The 20,539-nt window shown below is 44.9% G+C and overlaps 1 protein-coding gene across 4 annotated transcripts in view; it reads right to left on the bottom strand.

Moving 5' to 3' along the window:
* LOC144099516 (P-selectin-like) overlaps positions 1 to 20,539 on the bottom strand; it is a 138,955-nt gene that overhangs the window by 42,964 nt on the left and 75,452 nt on the right. The window contains exon 6 of one of the 4 annotated variants that reach the window (XM_077632875.1): positions 10,794 to 11,086. The exons of 2 other annotated variants lie outside the window; for them this stretch is intronic. In XM_077632875.1, the coding sequence (XP_077489001.1) occupies positions 10,809 to 11,086 (278 nt within the window). In that variant the 3' untranslated portion in view covers positions 10,794 to 10,808. Of the gene's footprint in view, positions 1 to 10,793; positions 11,087 to 16,946; positions 17,105 to 20,539 lie in introns of those variants that run through there. One more of the 4 variants, XM_077632878.1, reaches the window with a different exon arrangement.

The following is a 20,539-nucleotide window of genomic DNA, read 5'->3' as shown; positions in this document are numbered from 1 at the left end:
CATCTGTATTTTACACGCTGATAATTAAATTATTCACGAACGCCTCAGTGCATAACTCGAAGATACGTCTCTAAGGCATGTGTGCACTCACTAGATCCGCGCCATCTGCTAGACCAACGCCGTACATTGCGTGTTGAGATTTCAGTGTGGGTGCCGCATTATGGCACATCGACTGCACGCCATGCACGAAGGAAATTCACGAGAAATGTACTACGCTACTCGCTTAATTAGGATATCTGTAGTTTCAATGCTCACCATTAAATTTTTATGCACGCCTCAGCACATATCTCCAAGATACGATCCTTAGATACCTGTGCATTCACTACACGCACCTTCACTCATTTCGAAGAGTCAAACAGTCATAGCCTAGTCGAAGCTTTCCCGTCTGGCATGCCGGAAGCTCGTTTTCGGTTCCCACCTACACCATAATTTCCTTCTTTTTTATTAACGGAGGCGGCTTTAAGGTAATATCTGCACCGTAACATGACCTTCAAGATTTGTACGTGAGAAGTGTAGCTTTCGTCTTTTAAAAAAAAGAAGAGGACGCTTAACCTTCGTCTCTAAGAGTGAGACGGGACAGCGTGTCGCAGCGTTGCCGAAGAGTACACGGAACGCCATCGCCCGTTCGGCGCGACGCGTGGGCCGTTGGACAATTTAAGGAAGGGACGCCTGTCTCACATATCTCGGCGGACACCCGAACCGGGCCGTAAGGGAAGGAAAATGAAACGAACAATTGCTTTTAAGCAAAGGAAATGACGCCTGTCTCACATTGCACGCTGGACACCCGGATCGCCCCGTAAATGAAGGAAATATCGATCGATCAATCAATGAATCAACCAATCAATCGATAAATCGATAAATCGATCAATCAATCGATAAATCGATCAATAGATCGATCAGATCAATCAATCGATCCATGAATCAATCAATCCTTAACGCTGTCGCGTTAAAATCCCTCCCCTTACGGCGCGGTTGAGGTGTCCACCGAGATGCGCCATTTTTCGCTCACGGGCAATGACGCCGACGGCGACGACACCGGCTTTTCTGCGACACGAGGTCCTTAACGCTGCCGGGATAAAATGCACAACTTTCTTGGTTAAATAAGAGCTGAAATTGGGGACGCTGCGATATATGGCTTCTTACCGTCAAGTATAAGAATCACCACTGAGTAATATACTGTGTTTTGTTCTTGCAATTCATCGTGCAAAACACAGTATAGTCCGAATATCGCATCGCGTTAAAATCACGGATGTCCTTAACGGATGTGACATGGCGATGAATTTCCTCGTCATCCAAGACGCGGACGAGTGCGAGCATGATGAACAAAGAACGCATGTGTACTGCACACTAATCACACTAACCTAGCGAAAGAAAAAGACAACATGGTGAGCATGGGGAACATCATGGACTGCTGAAGTTTTCATACGGTCTGGCTGTGGCTATGGTTGTGTCCAATGCCTTCTCCTAGAGAAACTGCGTATTATTTATACAAGAAAAGCTTGTTGTAAATTCATTAATGCGCAAGTAATTTTTGCATTATATACGCACATGACGACTGAATAAAATGAAATATTCAAGCAAGCAATCTAAGATTTTTTTTAGCCGACACAATCCAAATCCTAGAGCACTACTTGTATGATTTCCAGAGCGTTGGCGTAGTTGGCCTGAACTGCGCATCTGAAAAGTTGGGACTTTTAATTGCTTGCAGGGAAAATAGTGTGTATATATGTGTTTACTAAAGTGGAAAGGCAAGGCGAAGAAAAGTTTACTTCCAGCCATTTTTTGATGAAGAGTGGCTGCCGGCGTCACCAAAACACTGGGAATGTCATCCGATTGAAGTGCACAAGAAGGATGCAACGACTCTTCCATGTCACGTGCACCCGCGTAGATGAACAATATGCTCCCAGCGCCTCTTCACTATACCGTTCTTAAAGCAGCGTGCCCGAGAATAAACCATTCGCTTCCAGTTGTTGGTTCTAGTTAAGTCCTGCTCCGTATAAAGGAGGTTGCGAATATTCCGACTTGATGAGCGAGGAAAGCAAATAGGATCGTGCTGGCTGCGCACCTTACTCCAATTCTCCGGTAGACGACATAGGAATATTATTTGTGGAGTTCGCTGTACCATGAGGGCTGTCGTGAACGCCGATAGAAATCATTACGAAGTTTGTTGGCTGTATTCTAAAAGGGGTGATCTTCACAGCAGAAAAATTCAGTTTAGGAAGCTCGCTAAAAATTGTGTTTTCTGAGCGAATGGGAAGGCGTTCTCAACTGAAGGAAATGTGTTTACCTGAGGTTTATGCCTCGCGGCCAGAAGTATAAAGCAGGTTCCCTTGCCAATTTTTTTTCTCAGTCTGCCAGTGCAGCAGCACCCTGCATTAGTGATTTCATCGAAAGAAGTCGCCACCTCTTTAGAGAGGATATCTCAGCCTCGCAATACTGCCCTCAGGTCTGACATGACAGAATGAATTTATAAACATTAGGCATAACTATGTCATAGCCATGGCTATGAGTTGAGATGGGTGTCCACTTAAGCGCTTCAATGTATTTGATTTGGCCAGTGGGCATTACAATTAACGAGCTAGCCTCAAGTCTGCGATGGAAAAATCTGACGGACTTTTTAGCTTGCTATGGCCAGCATCATCACGATATGATTTTCATGCTTGTGGCGTTCACGAAGCAGATGAGGTTGCCAGACGGCACTGGTGTGAAATGAACCAGTGATAGCAAGACTTTTCACTCGAACGTAATATTGTTTGTTTATTAATTTTCCTAACGGTAAGGCAGCCAACCTATATTACAACAAATCCTCAAGCCAGGAAAATGATATTTCAGCATTATTATCACAGGTCTTTTCTTGTGCTTTAATTCTTCTTCCGGCGATCACCCCTGAAACCTTTTTTTTGATTAGTGGAGATAAACTATCTGCAAGAGAATCTATATTTCTTCGTCCATTCTTGTTTTTCATAGATTTAAAACCGGAATACAACTTCATGGACAATGTGCCTTAAAGACATTTTCCTCCTTTACTTTCTTACTAAATTATCTGAAAGTTGTTTCTTACTAATGTGGTATAGTAAAGAAGTGAACTATATTAGTATCAAATTACATCTGTACATTGGAAAGTACAAATATGGCTCACAGATTGATTCATTGTGCGGCAGTATTGTCGCAACTGTGTGGCTGATGCTCCAGCTCGTACACTCATGCGAAATATGGCGCAGTGTGATGACTACTTTGCAACCGGTTGGTGCTGGCACACAGGAAAATCTAACGAAGGCAAGAACATGCTTGTACAGTGCAGTAGAACCTCTCGTGTAGTTACAAGCGCAGTGTTGCATGTCATTCAATTCTCAGTTTGTTGTCACCTCCCATTATCCACACTGACTTTGTGATTTAAACTCTCTGTAGCTCTTGCCAGTTAGACTGCATCTATTTAGTTACTTCTGCTATGGACGTTCTCCTTGTTGTAGAAGAATTAGGGCACACCACAACAGTATGCTGTCCTATACATCTGATGACATTTAATTTTTGTTTTGACTTGCTTGGGCCTATTTTTCTCTCACTGAATTCAGTAATAATGTCTCGAGCACTAAATAGAGTACGACATTTAAGGGCATTTCGGCCTGTTGTACTTTGCTAGTACGTTTATTTGCATAACACAGATCAAAGCCGGGATATAAATGATTGTGCTCTACGTACATTGGCGTTCTACTTATATTTGGATAAGCCTAGCTGAACAGGAACAGTCAACTACCCTACTAGTGCCACCACTTTTCGTGAGAAAAGGAATTTATCTGCAATGCATGACATGAAGAAAACGCATGACAATGGCGTACGAAAGCGCTCGCGTGTAGGAACCATATCCGATAATAATTTGCCAGAATTAAACACATTGTGGAGCTTCAGTTTTGATATCATGCAATGTGTGCTGCTTGTAGGCACACGCCAGGTTATTGAGTTGTCGTTTTCCAATCTTGGCAGACCATACTACTTTGATCGCCACAGCTCCTGCAAAAAATTGACGAGTGGCTGCCACATCACGCCGCCAAAGTGCATTACACGTCTTCCAAGATCAGTATACCTCAGAAAACATTTTAAAGGGGTCATATGGCAGCAGTACCTCCTGTTTTAGGTCTTGTATTCCTAGAAGGCGAATTGCCTGAGCAAGACACCACTCATTTTAACCTTTTAGTGAAGGGTAATTTTATATTGCTTCAAAATTTCTCATCAAGCTCTGAGATTGCCATGAACACCGACTGCTTGTGCCGTTTTTTTAGCATCTAGTTTGTCTATACTGAAAAAGGCACATCAAATGCTCACGAACTTCTGCAAGTTCCAAAACGTGCTGTACTCCAAGGGCCACTTTGTACACATAAAGTCAGCAACGTCACGGCCTTATAACTCCAGCAAAGAGTGCACTTCTTCAGATTAGGCCACACGTGATGATGGCACGCACACTGATGGAACGCCTGCAAGGAAGCTCGCATGTTCAGACACTCATGAAATGCGGCATATCTAAAGAAGAACCTGTAGCTCTTTTAAGACTAAAGAAGGCCTTCTCCATACTCTGACTGAGAAACAGGTTCCTGAGCAGATCAATCGCCCTGTTGTGGAGCATCGGAAAGTACTCATCACTTGAGATGTATTCCGCATCGAACAGTAGCCCAGGCCTGAAGAAACTGACTTCACTGCAGTGAAACTGGCAAACAATGTCTGTGAAAAAATTACGCATGTTGTGTCAATAGGTTGCACTGACACAGAAACAGCATTGATAGTTTTCAGGAATCGTGTTGCAGCTACATCAATTGGCGCCACTCACATTACAATTGCTGAGAGTAGATGCTGACGGGAAGTCATTGAAATCAGAGGCAAGTGCAGTGCCATGCTTATGGCTGCAATGTCAGAGAACATTTTTATTTTGCAATGTTGTGAATCATTTCAAGTCTTAATCTAAAACAGAGCAGCGGGTGACTCAGGAAAGAAGCAAGCATGGAATTTCGCTTTTGAACCGCTATTACTGAATGACGCTATGATTGCTCAGACCAGCAGGATGCGCCCCTATAGGTCTGCTGATCAAGAAACAACGTCTGCGCCGGCGTCACGCTTCCGACAATTGTCATAAAAGAAACGTCGGGAACCCTGTCACCACAGAGCAGCGGACGACTCAGCGAAGAAAGTACGCGTGGAATTTTTCTGCCCGGTGGCTAACCACTATCACTAACCGCCTCCGATTTTTCTTTCTAACCTGAATCGTTCAGTGCTCTTGGTCTTGCCTTTTAGTTTTGGCCTACAATGGAACAGAAGGCATCTTCCACAATTAAAGAAATATTAGAAAGTTTTCAGGAGACGTCGCTTAAAGCCGACAAAATTGACACTACCTTGTCAACTCTTCTGATGACTTTCAGACGAAGTGAAGAGCGCTTATGCACACTTCAAGTTTCTCAAACATAAACATGCAAACGTAAAAAGAGAAAATATTCAACTTAAACATAAGCTTGCTGCGAGGAAGCAAGCGATCGTCGATCTGAAGATATACAACAGGTCAATGAACTTGGAAATAAATGAAAACCTTGAAAGCACAGTGCAAGCACTCGGATATAAACTCGGCCTTGATGTGTCCGCGTCGTATATTTAATTCCTTCACCGTGTGTCAACCAATGACAAAAAGAAGCCGGATGTACTGGTAACGTTTGCCTCATACAAAATTCGTGACAACCTGCTTCAACTGGCAAAAAAAGAAAATTTTTACTACAAGCTTGCTTTTGAAGATGATAAAGCACTTTACATTAATGCACATTTCTATCCTGAACTGCAAATCTTTCTTGGAAAACCTACCAAAAAAAGAAAAAAAAGCGTAGAAGTTTTTTTTGGATTTGAAATGGCAAAATTCTCGGAAAGAAAACTAACAACTCTTCGATCATTCCAATCACATGTGAGGATGACTTGAAATCAATAGGGATGTTAATGAATTTTTATGGCACAAGGGCGTCTGTGGTCAAAGAGCGCCATTGCACAAGATTTTTTTCTACTCAAGGTGGGGTCAACCACCCATTTCCCAAGCATTTCACCCTAAAGAAGCCGAGCATCAGGCAGGAGATAGCTTGCCTGGTGCTCAGCGTCATTAGGATGAAATGCTTGGGAAATGGGTGTTTGACCAAACCGTGACAAAAAAAAAATCTAAATGTCATTTCGGTAAGTATTCATCAAGGTAATGTTTCCCTGATATGTGCTCTCTGATATGTCGAAAAGCGGCATATTCAACCGCACATACTCTGAAGAGTCTTCACTGTAATATACGAAGCTTAACTAAAACTATCAACTCTGTCATCTTTATTAGCTGCCGATTCGTTTCCGTATGACATAATTTCATTATCTGAAACTTTGTTGAAGACATAAGTTCACTAATTTTCCCAACTGTAACTGTGTGTATCTCTCGCGACCATCACTGGCACGCGGTGTTGGTGTTGCGTTACGTATAAAAACAGCTTTAGTTTCAAACATTTTGCTAAATTGACTACCCAGATCCCTTGATCATTGCTGTAAACTGAAAATAGCTTTACTCTATCTGATGCTTTTGCTGGTGTTGAGATGCACATGTGATGTAGTTTGCGTTTATTTATTTATTTATTTCAAATACTGCAGACCATGCATGGTCCTAGCAGGAGGGGCACATTCAAACCTTTTTACAAAACACGAAATGACAAGCACGTGCAGATAATATTGTTAGAGACAAACAAATAAAAGCAACAATTAAATGCGAAAAAATAAAGACAGGCATCGCAACATATCCCCACTACTGCATTGCGGCGACAGTGGGGGCCCATGGCATTGTCAAACTGTCAGACGAAAGCTTTTACTGTAGGCCACTGCCATTGTTTGTATCATGATGACAAATAAATTGAATTAAATATAAAATGTTACCTTTGGAACAAACTTCTATGTTAACCATACGTGTGGTATACCTTTCCCCAAGCTCAAATATTAGCGTTTTTCTTTATACCTTAGAGCCTACCTTCGATTTTTCTCTCTGCCTCAATATTCATGGAATAATATACGGTTACATGAAAATCGACCATTAAGTTACTGTGGCAACCGTATCTAAACTTAATTCAGGGCTATGGATTTTTTTCATAAACTAAACAAACCTACTCGAGTGACCTCTTCCAAAGTAACTCTCATTTACCATATTAATGTTGTATATTTGGTTTCGGTTATCGCTAGTGATTACCTGTCGACAGAGTCACCAGAGTCGCTCTGTGTATACTGTAAGTAACTGTGTGTCGAAATACAGAGGTTTTTGTTGGTTGCTCGGCAGTCCGTGTTCATCTGCGGCGCACGCCGCTACAACATTGGCCACGAGGATGGAATCATTTCGGGGGCGCAATTTTCGCTACTGGTCCTCCACCGCCATGAGCGTTTCGGGTATTGCGCCACCGCCCCCGTCCCTGCCCGCACCTGGCCGACCTGTTGTTGCGTGCTCACAAAGACTCCGCATCTTCGAGAACTTCCTGCTCGACTGCATGCCGGATCGTCGCAAGGTCCTACTTCTTCACAGTCTCGGCGTAGAAGGCTAGCGCATATGTCACACCCTGCCCCTTTGATCCTCAGACAACGCCAAGCTTGGTGAACAAACTGCTACTGATAAAGCATCTGGGAATAACAAGGGCACAGCCGATACAAGGCCTAAAGCGTCGTCGTATGATATCGCAGTCGCCGCTCTACATGCACATCTTTCGGCAGTATTAGAAGGCGCGTTCAGCAACCTGGTGAATCAATGAATGAGTGCATCACGGTCCTGCGTGAGCTTTCTACTACATGTTCTTTTCCCGTGCAGGAAGAATTGCTGCGTGACCAATTCGTTGCGGGTGTATCGCCTCGGAGCTTGCGCGAACGCCTTCTCCTTGAAGGATCGTCTCTCTCTCTCTCTCGTTCGCGAGAGTGGTACTCCTGGCAAAGCAGTTTGGCCAGGCATACAATGATCTGAAGAATTTCTTTCTGCTGATGCTGGATGTGTAAATACTAGCTCAAATACGCCTACGCGCACCCAGTTTTCCGACAAGAGCTTGAAGTCGTCGCACAGCCGCCAGTCGCATTGTTACCGCTGTGGTTCACCCCAGCACAATGCAGCGTCAGCTGCTGCCCAGCAAAAAGGAAGCGTTGTCATCGTTGAGGTATCATAGGTCACTTCCGCTCTGTTCGCAGGAAACGAGGTTCTGCTTCGGTAAGTGAGGTAGACAGCCAAAATACATCTAGCGAGGAGTTTTGAGCATTCTGGCTTTGACGACGTCCGCTCGCTCCGCAATTCATGTCACAGTTTTGATTGGCCGTGAGGACATAACTTTTCTTGTAGATTCGGTGTCATCAGTTTCAATTGTGGCACATGAACTCTTTAAGCCGCACTTTGAACCACAGGTACTTTTTGCCCCAGCACTCCAGCTAGTGGCCTATTCAAAGGAGCCAATTGCGGTTCGTGGTTGTTTCTTCGCTAATGTCACGTTCAAAGATGGCACAACAAGCCTTCTTTTATAGGGTGCAGAAGAAGGCACTTCGCTCTTGGATATATATCTATGCCATCAAGGCGCTCGGTCTACTAATTGATGGCTTGTCGCTTCAGTGCCTTCAAACAACGCGAACTTATAATCATCGAAGGGAACAGCCCTCTGACCAGATAGCCATGCAGGACATAAACCTCCAGCGGAATTAGTTGGAGTTTTGACCTCTTTCGATCCAGGCCGTTGCCTCGCGAAAGGCTTTGTGCACCACGTGAAAACGCGATGCACAGTGCCGCTAGTTCAGTCAAAATTTAGCCGCCTTCCGGTCTCACTGCGAACATTACTCTCGGAAGAGCTCTGGCGGTTGGAAAATCTTTACATGATAGAGAAGGTAGAGGAATCAGAATGGGCGTCATCATTGTAGTCGTTAAAAAGAAAGAGAGAGGTATTCGTCTCTGAGTAGACCTTCGGCAGGCAAATAAATCTATCGTAGCAGACAGCTTTTCACTTCCTCATACAGAAGAGCTATTGCATAGTCTATTGGGGGCAACAAATTTTTGTACGCTAGACCTCGCATCTGCTTACCACCAGGTCCTGCTTCACCCTGCGAGTCGTAATTTGACAGCACTTTTAACCCACAAAGGCGTTTTTCGGTTTAAATGAGTATGCTTAGGGCTGGCTTCCGCGCCTTCAGCATTTTAGAGTGTGATGTTCAAAATACTGCAGCTATGTAGGGGCGTGCTTTTCTATATAGATGATATTATAGTCTGTGAGAGGTGCCGGCAGGAGCACATAGCTAAAGTTACAGCGGTACTTAAGCTTGAGTCATTCCTCTTTAATGCGTTTAACAGGAAACGTATCTTCAATACGCAGAAACTTTCATTTTTGGGTCACAGGATCACCGTAAGTGGCATTGTTCCGCTGAAAGAAAAAGTTGCTTCAGTAAAGGATACCCCGGTGCCCGCCTACGTAGCCGGAATTCTATCGTTGGTTGCACTGCTCGAGTGCTCTAGGTTCGTTTCCAACTCTGCCGACATGGTCGAACCGATGCGTGTTCTTCTTCAAAAAGGGCAACCATTCGATTGATCTAGCGAGGTAGACTCCAGTTTTCGAACGGTCAAAAAGGCACTTGCATACAGCACCGTCCTGCGAATGTTCGATGCATCCCTTCCAGTTGTTTGCACTGGCGCTTCTGACTGCGGGCTTGGGGCTGTTCTTCAACAGGTGGATGGTCAGGTACTGCCCACTGTCGCCTTCGCGTTTCGAGCGCTTCCATCCGCAGAGAGGAGATATTTAGTATGAGAACGTGAAGCGCTTTCGTGTGTTCGGGCGTGGGATAGGTCGCATGTCTACCTATCGGGATGCCATTTCACTTTGCTTACTGACCACCAAGCCTTCGCCACATTTCTGCCTACTCAATGGCTATGAAGGCGTTCTTCGTGGATAGCGCAATGGACAGAGCACCTACTACGGTGTAATTGCGCAGTGAAGCACCGGAAGTGTTCGAAAAATAGAGTAGCAGACAGATAAACTTTCTTTTCTCCCCGTTTCATCGCCTCAGGAAGAAAGGACTTTGCTAGACGAAAACCTAACAATTGTATATACATCTTCTTGCATTACCAAAGACGAGTTTGAATCGGCTTAGTCAGAAGAAAGCACGCAGCAACAAATCAAGGCATACATATAGTCTTCGTGGCCTGCGCACAAATCTCTGTCGACCGAGCTTCAACCCTTCGTCGAACTTCGCGACGAACTTTGAGTGGTGCACAACTTGGTTTTACGTGGCGAACGCGTTGAGGTTGCCGCGTAACGTACGCAGCGGACAATTACCACTGTTAACGAGCCTCACCCAGGAAATGTGCGAACGAAATTACGGCTAAGAGAAAAGTTCTGGTGGCCAGCCATGCACAAGCAAGTAGAGCAGCATATGCCAGGCAGCGTACAAAAGCCCGAAAGTGACGACTGCACCATTCAAACCGGTCCCCTTAGAAAACAAACAGTGGCTGAAGCTGGGCGTGGACCTTGTTGACCCATTTGAGAGAGCGCCACGCGATGCCCGATATGAGATCACGTAGGCCGACTAGTTTTCTAAGTGGCCTGCAGTGCAATTTCCAACGAGGCCACAACACACACAGTCACAAGATTCTTGGTATCAATATTCGCGGCGAAGGCCACTCATAATTCTTTGCGATAACGGGCCACAGCTTTAATCCCGGGAGTTCGAAGCTTTCCTGCAGGATCGCGGTGTCCGCTTGCGGAATTTGTCCGCCTGCTACCCTCAAGCAAACGGTAAAGTAGAACTGTTTAATCGAGTTTTTAAGACCTTCGTTCAAGCAAGCAGGCGCCGTCGTCTTTCCGCCTTGACAAAGGCGGAACGTGCAACGCTTCGAATTTGTCAAGGATGGCACGAGCCTCTGCTGCCCTCTGTGGATGGGGAGAAAAGAATGACAGGAATGGTACCGCAAGTGAAAGCAGCTCACCGCCACTGTGGAGCGCTCCATTCCAGATGCGGCAGCCGGGGGGTTTCCACTGTGGCTGCTGTGAAGCAGTCGGATATGCCATCATAACCTGCGGTGAGTCGGATGTGACTTCACCTGCAGCCAATGGTTCCTGTGAGGTATCGACACCGCAGCGTAGAGTGCAGCCAGCACGGAACACACGACCCCAGCCCGCTATGGATACCAAGTGTAGGAGGGGACGTTGTGTGCTGAGAAAATGGGGACATTATTTGATGTTTATTTGGTTGCCTATATTTCTGTGAAGTTATGTGTATGGTACAAACACATTGTGATCGCTGGAAACAGAATTCGATGAGCAAGCACTAACATACTTTGCTAACCCATGTAGCTGTTTCTGTATAGGGAAGGGCATATGTTGTATTTTTGGTTTCGGTTATGGTTTGTGATTTCCTGCCGCCAGAGGCACCACACTCGTCTGTAACTATAAGTAACGTAAATGTATGTTGAATCAAAGGAGGGTCCCGTGGGTTGCTTGTCAGTCTGTGTTCATCTGCGGCACACGCCGCTACAACAATTAACAGTAACTTAACAGTAACAATTCAGTAACGATTAACAGTAACAATACTTCACTCGCCATCACAAGCGCTATTGGTGATGATATCACTGATCATTTTCCGGTGTTTTTCCTAAGCCGTCCCTACCAGTGAACAAAAAACAAAAAAACGCTTAATCACAACTGTAGATCATAACCTTTTAAGTTCGCCCATACTTAGCCTAGCATGAAATATTAAGACTTGTATTAAGACTAGTAGAAATATTAGGATTAAGCATCATTAAATTGCCTATTGTTGAAGCAGACAAAGAATCTAAGACTTATTACTTCCATACATCATGTCTTAGGGTCAAACCCGAGATTTAGCCCACTACACAAAAAATGGGACAAGAAATACAAGAAACAAAAAGCTAATGCCTACTATCGAAGCCAATAATAATTATAGGAATAAATCTCTCGCCTTACTTTGAACAAGAAAAAAAACGTTTTCACACCAGGCTCATTGAAAGGAGCCAACACATCCCAAAAATGTCGCAAATAGTTAATTCAGTAATTAAAACCGGAACAATGCTACCGTATTGCCAGGTATTACTTTACCTATTTCTGCCACAGAAAGCGTGGTGGACAAATTCAGCGGTAATTTCTTCAATTCCACCGCAGCGGTGACCGAGTGGTTGAGCATCCGCCTCGCATGCGGGGTTCGATCCCCAGTGCCGCCGGGCACCCACCGGTAATACAATGGGTAGAAGCTTTCCCCTGGTCTGGTGCTCTGCTTATTTAGGCTGAAAAGCTTGGGAAATGAGAATTTTACCCCACCTTGAGAAGTCGAAAATACATTGTGCCTTTGCGCTCTTTGGCCATTGATGACCTTGCGCCATATATAACCATCATAAATTTCTGCAATATAAGTCCGACTGTTTCGAAACAACTAGGTACATCCGATGCTCCTGAGTTGCCAGCTTGTATTCCTCACACATTCGTCTATGACGATATCACCAGTGATAAAATAATTTCTATTGTTAAAGCTATACGTGGAGGAAATACAAAGAGTATGATTCCCACAAGTTGAGATTCCAATTTTATCATTCTATCATAAAACATTATAGTGAGCAGCTCAGGGGGCATTTAGCGAGGTTATTTAATGCTTCCTTTTTTGCGGGCGCATATCATGACATAGTACTAATCCCTCAAGTTACCCCGATTTTTAAGGCAGGGAATAAAAGTGAGTTTCAAAATTTACGTCCGATAACAATACTTTCTCCCTTAAACACGGTATTCGAGGCACTGTTGGTTAAGCGTTTTTCTCGCTTTCTAGAGAAATGCAACGTAGTAGCAAATGATCAATTTGGGCTTCGAAGAAACTAGAACTACTTCCCCTCATGTGTAGCGGTGAAGCTTGTTTATAATTCAGCTGGCAATAATAAATAACATACCGTGCGAGAATATTCTTGCAGGTGATTTAGTACATATATGACAAAGCTTTAGCACAGAGAGACGAGGAGTGTTCTTACAATAAAAACTGCAGTTGTTAGTAGGGCTTTGTTCTGTACACTTAGTTTCTTATGTCCTCATTTTCAGCTCTAGAAATTCGCCAAAGAATGTACAACCGACAGTTTTATTGACATTAGAACACCATGCAGTACAGTAGATCATGATATCCTGCTATCAAATTTAGACCTGTATGCATTTAGAGGACTATCTCGGCAGTTTTTGTGCAACTATCTTCCTGGCCACAATGTGTTCAAATGGGCAAAGCTCAGTCCAATGGTAATTCACTTCAGTGAGGTGTACTCCAAGGCTCAGTAGCAGGACGGTACTTTTTCTTTATATACTGCGGCGAATCTTTGTAGTGTTTCTTCATTCTTCAAAGCTGGCGGCACGCCACTTTATCACTTTCTTTTGTGGATACAAGACGCGACTAGATTTATCCGGACTGATCGCATCCAGGCGGAGCCGATTCTACGTTGTTCTAGAATGTTGTTGGAACAGAATGCCCGCCGCTCTCGGCAGTACTCAATTTAAAGCTGGTAGTGAACTTTCGAGATCTTTGTAGTGTTTCTTCATTCTTCAAAGCTGGCGGCACGCCACTTTATCACTTTCTTTTGTGGATACAAGACGCGACTAGATTTATCCGGACTGATCGCATCCAGGCGGAGCCGATTCTACGTTGTTCTAGAATGTTGTACTAACTTCGCACGCCGTATCTCGAAAGTTCACTACCAGTTTTAAATTGAGTACTGTCGAGAGCGGCGGGCATTCTGTTCCACGACCGCCGAGCACGATTGTTGCTAGGCTGCCGCCGAGTCATTGGGCCTTTCTAGGCGCAGGCCAGTCCAACAAACAGTTTTATTTCAGCAGAACTTTTGGCTGTCTCCCTCACTGCTTCGACTGCCTTCACCACAACGTGACACCTGGTGGAGGAGCTGCACCGTGGACCAACACTGGTGCCGAAAACGGAAGATTGAGTGATTGACATTTCCAGAATTAATCGAAACACCTGCCGAATTTGGCAGCGTTGGCTTGGGTAGAAATTCCCATTTACTTCGCAAAATCAAGCCGTTAAGTACGAAATCTGACGTTTCGAAGCCGAAAAAACCGCCTATTAGAAGGCTAACGATACTAGCTTGCTCTAGCGTGCATGCACGCAGATGCGGTTAAAGAAGCCTGAACGACGAGCTTTTAAGCTGCCATGACGGAACACAGCATTCCCTCACTATAACGGCTCTCTTAAAGTTTGCACAACTAGGAATCACGAGACGAGCAGCCGTTTGCCAAAACGTCTTTAACGTGCCCGGCCAAAGGTATAGTTTTATATGCTACTAAATCGTATTGTTTAATTATTACAAAAGAGATCAAGGGAAAAAATTGCTTATGGCCTAGCTCTGTTACGCAAGGATATACGTAGCGAAATCGCGGCGACTTCTGGATCGGAAGAGTGCATTCACTGGATGCGCCTTTATTCACAATTTAACCTTGAGCTGTCGTGGCGGATACGCTTCCCTTGAGCTAGCGGCTATCTGCGATAACTACATCGTCGAACCGGTTACATTTAGCGATCAGTTTTGTGTCGTATTCACCATAGCAAAGAACCCGACACCTCAAGCGAAATTTAGCTGGGACTTGTGGAAGCTCAACGCAAAATTATTAAAGGACGATACGTTTCGTTTAGAAACAAAGAACGTGTTAAAAAAAAGTTTGGTTGAGTTATAAAAAAAGTTGGGCAGAAGAGTCGGCGGAACTTAAAGTTGATGTCAAAATGAGGGCTATCGAAAGGCCCGCAGAAATCAAACATGTTTTTTTTTTTGAAAAAGCTGAACAAGAGAACCTAGAACAGATGTTGAAAGAATTAATTTTCGAGGATAATAAAGCTCCGGGACTATCAACTGATCTTATCAGCGAAGTTAAACCCAAGCTTGAGGCTAACGATGTGAAAATGTTTCAGGGAGCTGCAATCCGTGCACGAACGGATCGCTTTCTGGCAGATGATAGGCTCAGTAGGCGGAATTTTACGACGGAAAGAATACACGCTAGTAAGAAAGATATCGTAGAAGTTGAAAACAAAGTTACTCTGACGGACAATTCGAAGCTGATAAGGGAGGCTTTCTGTCAGTATTACAGTGATTTGTTCGCTTACAAATAGGCGGATGTACAGGCCTTTCAGGCTGAATTTTTAAGTCTGTTACCCGACTGACCAGTGAAGACACGGACAGCCTGTCTGCCGACTTATCGACAGCGGATTTGGAATACGCTTTTGATGAGCTCCACTTGGGGAAGTCGCCAGGTCCTGATGGGATAAACGCGGTATTTTATAAGGCGTTCAAACGCGAAACTGCTCTCATTTTACAACGCGTTCATGAAGAGTCATTTAGAATGGGTATTTTATCCCCCTGTTTTTACCGTGCCCGTACAGTACTTTACCGAAAACTGACAATCCTGCTAAGCTTAAGCAAGTTACTGGTTATCGGCCGATAACGCTTACTAATGTTCATTATAAAATTTTTATGAAAGCATTAGCAAAACATTTACAGTCAGTTATGGACATCTTGGTTTCCCCCACCAGACGTGTGGAATTCAAGGCCGGACCATATTCACTAATGTTCATGTCACACGGAGTATACTGGAATGCTGTGACGCTGACTTCAGGCGAGCCGCAATGTTGTAGATTGATTTAGAGAAGGCCTTTGACCGTTTATGTCAAGATATTCTTTTTAAAATTCTCGAACAAGTCTGTGTTGGGGAAGTAACTGAAAAAGGGGCTGAAATGGCTTTTAGTAACTGTGCCACGAATCTGGTTGTTAACCGAGAGCTCACAGAAAGAAGTGACGTGAGAGCATCTGTGCGGCAAGGCTGCCCATTGTCACGGAAACTTTTCGCTCTGTACCTAGAGCCACTTTGCAGGAATGTAATAAATTACAACTCAATTCGTGGTTTTCAACTCGAAGCATGCGAAATGAAGTGTTAGCTTATGCCGATGATGTGGAAATTTTTGTAGCAATCACAGCAGCATAGAACATGGGATGTCGGTTGTTCGCAGGTTTTACGATGTAACCAATAGCGTTGTTAATATGGACAAATGTGCGGGCATGCGAATAATGAATGATGTGGCATGGGAACTGGACATCAGCGCCTTTGTTTCATGCAAGTGTAAAATGGTCACATGTCCCTTCCAAATAGCTAGGTGCTCCTCTTGAAAAGTATAGAGAGAACGATTACTTTTGGAAGGAGGAATATCAAGAACTGTCAACGGGCACAGAGAAATGGGTGGGAAAGCAACTGTCTATATTTACGCGCGCAAACATACGTAATGTATACCTCGTTTCAAAGGTGTGCTTTTTGTTGCATGTTCTTTCGTGCCCTCGACTTAGCAGTCAAAAACTTCATCGTCTCTTTGCAGTTTTGGTTAGGCAGTCCTCTAGGGAGAAGACTAATCGTGATAATTTATTTCTGCGTTTGAGAAAAGGGGTCTTTCCTTGCCACTCTTGTACCAGAGGCAGGTGGTGTCAAAATTTTTTTCTTCGAGATCCACGCGACAGTTTCCTGCGGACATTTATTCATGTGAGCATTTCTTCGGCTTTGCCAAACAATGTTATTTCCACTGTAGACGGGATGCGATATAGTGCAAGTATATTTTTGAAAGAAGTGATCTTTGCTTTCCGGTTTCTAAATGCTCGGTTCACTTTGGAATACCTTTCAAATGTCAGGAGTAAGAAATTGCTAAAATATTTGTTTGACTCTGTCTTCCCTGAGCTAATATATCGATCTCTGTATTGTGGAGGCCAAGGAGGAAATGCTTTAAAAAGAGTAAAGATAATGGTGGTGCCTGCTGGTGTGAAGACGTTTTTCTTCAAGTTGCACACTGGTACGTCGCCGTTAAAACATGGATGGAGAAGAGATTGATTTTACCTTGGGGTGCTGACTGCTTGTTGTGTCGCAAACCAGAGTCAATAGAACACGTCCTTATTGATTGCTGGGATGCGCTGCTCTTTTGGGATGTGCTCCAGCGTACAATAAGGAAAGACTTACCCTTGACGCCGTATGGGATACGATTCCTGGACGTTGAGCCGGATCTTTATCAATACGATGTAATTTTCCTTCTTGGCCTGCACAGCATTTGGCGAAGCAGGATGGCTGTACGACATTGCGATGAAGAAGCGCGGTCTGTCCGAGATTTCGTTAAAGAAAACATATTTAAGCTGCGTGAAGTGTACAAAGAGCTAAGTTTTTTAGACGAACTTATCGAGTTGACGAAAGAGTTGTGTTCCTTGAGACAGTTTTGATTTTCTCACGTGAGTGAAACACATGTCCGCTCTTTATATTTGAAACTGCAGCGCTGAACATGGTTGTGATCTGTTGTAAACTGTCAAAAGAGGCAATAAAGACAAAAAAAAGCTGTCGTGACGGAGTGGAAGCGTCTCCACCTCAAACGCCAAAGGCCCTGATTCGATTCCCATGATCAGCAGTTTTCTTTTATTCAGTGAGCGTGCGAGGGTTTCAGGGCCTCCCATAGTTGCCGACATCGAATACTTTGGTTAGCGGTTAAGCGCGTAAGGGCGGGTAAGGGCAAATGCGGGTGAGGACGGCTCCGCGGTAAGGCGCGCGGTGTGACGTCATGCCAGATGACGCCGCGAGCGCGCGGCGGCGGTTGCTAGGCAACGGCTCAAGGTCTGTCTGTGCCTCCTCGGAGCCCCGCCACAGCGAAATCGCAAGTTCGTGGCCAGTAAAGCTTTCGATTTAAAACTACGTTCGTATTCCTTAAACACATTTGTGTTCGCAAGCGACCCACCGTCCGCTGCGCCACACATTGCGGGGCTCTTTAAAGAGCCTCACCTCTTTCATTCAATAAAGACTTTCACCACCACCTCGGAGTAGCAGACGACGTGCCCATCCCGCTATCACTTAAGCGGCAATCGTATGGGTCCGCGCTGCTCCCTGGCCCTTATCTATAAACGCTCTTTTCGGTCGCGCGCAGGTGTTGGATTTCTTCGCGCTGCAGGGCTATGCAAATTGAATTTTTCTTTTTTTCAAAAACTGATATGACATTCTCTTGACCACGGTCTCAAGCTCCCAGTTGGGACTAACCACCCAGCTACAAAAAGTAAGAAATAATTTGTGAGTTTTTGTTAATTACCTGGATAATTAGAGGGGTTTTGCATGACATTTTGTCCGTCGGTAGAGAGTGTGATTCTACACTTATTTTTTTGCTATATCGAACCCAATAATTTCAGGAATATTTGAGAGTGTTGGCTGAAACACCCGGCATAACCAATGCCAGCCCGACTGGCGAAGGAAAGCGATAAGGGGGCGGGCCTTGCGAGTTAACCATGAGTGACGCAGCTCAGGCCGGCTCAGGTCTCATCGTAATGCGATACACAGTAGACATAAAAAAAGGACGCATTTCTATCGCAGACCTTAAAAATTTCTACCTATATGACCAGTACCGCACACCATTATAAATACGTACATGTTATTCTAAGTGCCATTGACTTCCATCTTTTTAATTGTATATGTAACTACAGTATAATTTATGCTGAAAAAGTTTTTCCAATGTGAACTGTTGAAAGAAAAATGAATGAAAGAAAAATGATTTCCAACCAGCCCCAGTAGTAGCTCTTTTGAAAAATGATAGGTGTAACGTTAAGAGACATGAAGCGGGCAGAGTGGGTGAGGGAACAAACGCGGGTTAATGTCATCCTAGTTGAAATCAAGAGGACGAAATGAGCTTGGGTAGGGCTTGTAATATGAAGGCAAGATAGTCGTTCGTCCCTTAGTGTAACAGAGTGGATTCCTAGAGAAGGCAAGCGTAGCAGGCGGCGGCAGATAGCTGAGCGGATTAGATTAAAAAGTCGCAGGCATAGGGTGGCCGGAGCTGCAAAGGACAGGGTTAACTGGGGACATATGGCAGAGGCTTTTGTCGTGTCGTGGAAGTAGTCAAGCTGATGATGATGGCTTCACTTTCAATTTTCTAAATTATGTATATCTAACTGCTGCGTAATTTCTGTTGGAAGAAATGTATTCTGAGCTTGTCTCGCTACTTTATTCCTGCACCTGTTGAGTGGGCCCAAATCTGGTATAGAAGGTTAATGACCCAGATCTTTCACATGTATGTTTTTCTGACCGCATGCCACGAAATGAATTGAAACAGAATTCAAGGAACTTTACTTTCAGAGGGAATTTTTTTTTCTCTCTTGAGAATATGTTATCACACAAAGCCCAGTAAACGCCTGTGTTTAAAAGATAACGGGTTACCTAATTCTGCAAGTTTTCTGTGATCAGATCACACCGAATGAAACAATTGCATTATCATCATCGGCCTGAATATGCCCACTGCAGGACAAAGGCCCCTCCCATGTGACTCCAATTAACACTGTCCTTTTCCAGTTCCGGCCATCGTATCCCCGAAAACTTCTTAACCCATGCATTGAAACCGTCAGATAAAAGCTGCGAATTTGCAAGTCTTCATTAATGGCTCCCTAATGACAAAAAATTTAAAAAGCTTGGAGTGTGTAAGGACCACAAAACATGTGGTGCCACGCTGGGGCCTGCAGGAATTCAAGTGCAAAATTCCAAACTGCTCTACCATCCAAGAATGTAGCCTTACGACCGCCAAAACTTTAGGGTGTTTTGCGTTAGGGCTTTCGTGCGCCTCCTAAACTTCTGGTAGCTTAAAATGTGTGCTGGGCGCCCTCAAACGGAGTCTAAGTTGCTAGGTTGCATCCAGTCCACCTACAACCACGCACGCACTCTGCCCGACACACATTCGCGCACAGAGTTCACTCTCGTGGCTGTCACATAGAAGTGGCAAGGGGAGCCCCTCCCCGCTCGGCTGCCAGCGGAGCGCCGCTGTCCAGATCCCAGCAATCATTACTCACGCGTGACAAGGCTTTAGCGTTGGCGTGTTCGCTACCCTTCCGGTGTTGCACCACCACGTTGTACCGCTGGAGCGCTAGCGCCCAGCATGTCAGCTTCGCGCCGTGAGGTGTGCTAAGTGTAAGGTACGCGAGGGGATTATGGTCAGAGACGACAGTGACAGGGGCACCGAAGAGCCAGTGATCGAACTTATTGAGTCCCCAAAGCACTGCAAATGCTTCCCTTTCGATGGTAGACCAGCGGGTCTGCGCAGGGGAGAACTTTTGGCTCGCAAATGCAATCGGCCGTTCCGAGCCGTCCTCGGCTCGTTGTGAAAGGCAGGCTCCCGCGGCAAACGCAGACGCGTCTGTGTGCAGCCAGTATGGTCGATTGCGGTCCGGAGTAGCCAAGGCTACCGCTTTGCAGAGCGCAGCCTTGAGCTGTCGAAACGCACTTACAGCTTTTTCCGACCATGGGATCTTATTCGGAATCCTTTTCCCGGTAAGCTCTGTGAGTGGCCGTGCCACCTCGGCATAGTTTGGTACGTAGCTGCGGTAATACCCGCACTGTCATAGCCCGCTGCGGAGTTCCCGTTTCGTTGCCGGTGCCTTCAACCCCCTTATCGCTGCCAGCTTCTCTGGGTCGGGTGCATGCTGCCCTGAACCAACAAATAGCCCTAAGTACCGAAT

This window comes from Amblyomma americanum, chromosome 7 (assembly GCF_052857255.1).
Source record: "Amblyomma americanum isolate KBUSLIRL-KWMA chromosome 7, ASM5285725v1, whole genome shotgun sequence".
NCBI lineage: Eukaryota > Metazoa > Arthropoda > Arachnida > Ixodida > Ixodidae > Amblyomma > Amblyomma americanum.
The sequence above is the reverse complement of the archived record's forward strand: the minus strand, read 5'-3'. Positions and strand labels throughout refer to the sequence as shown.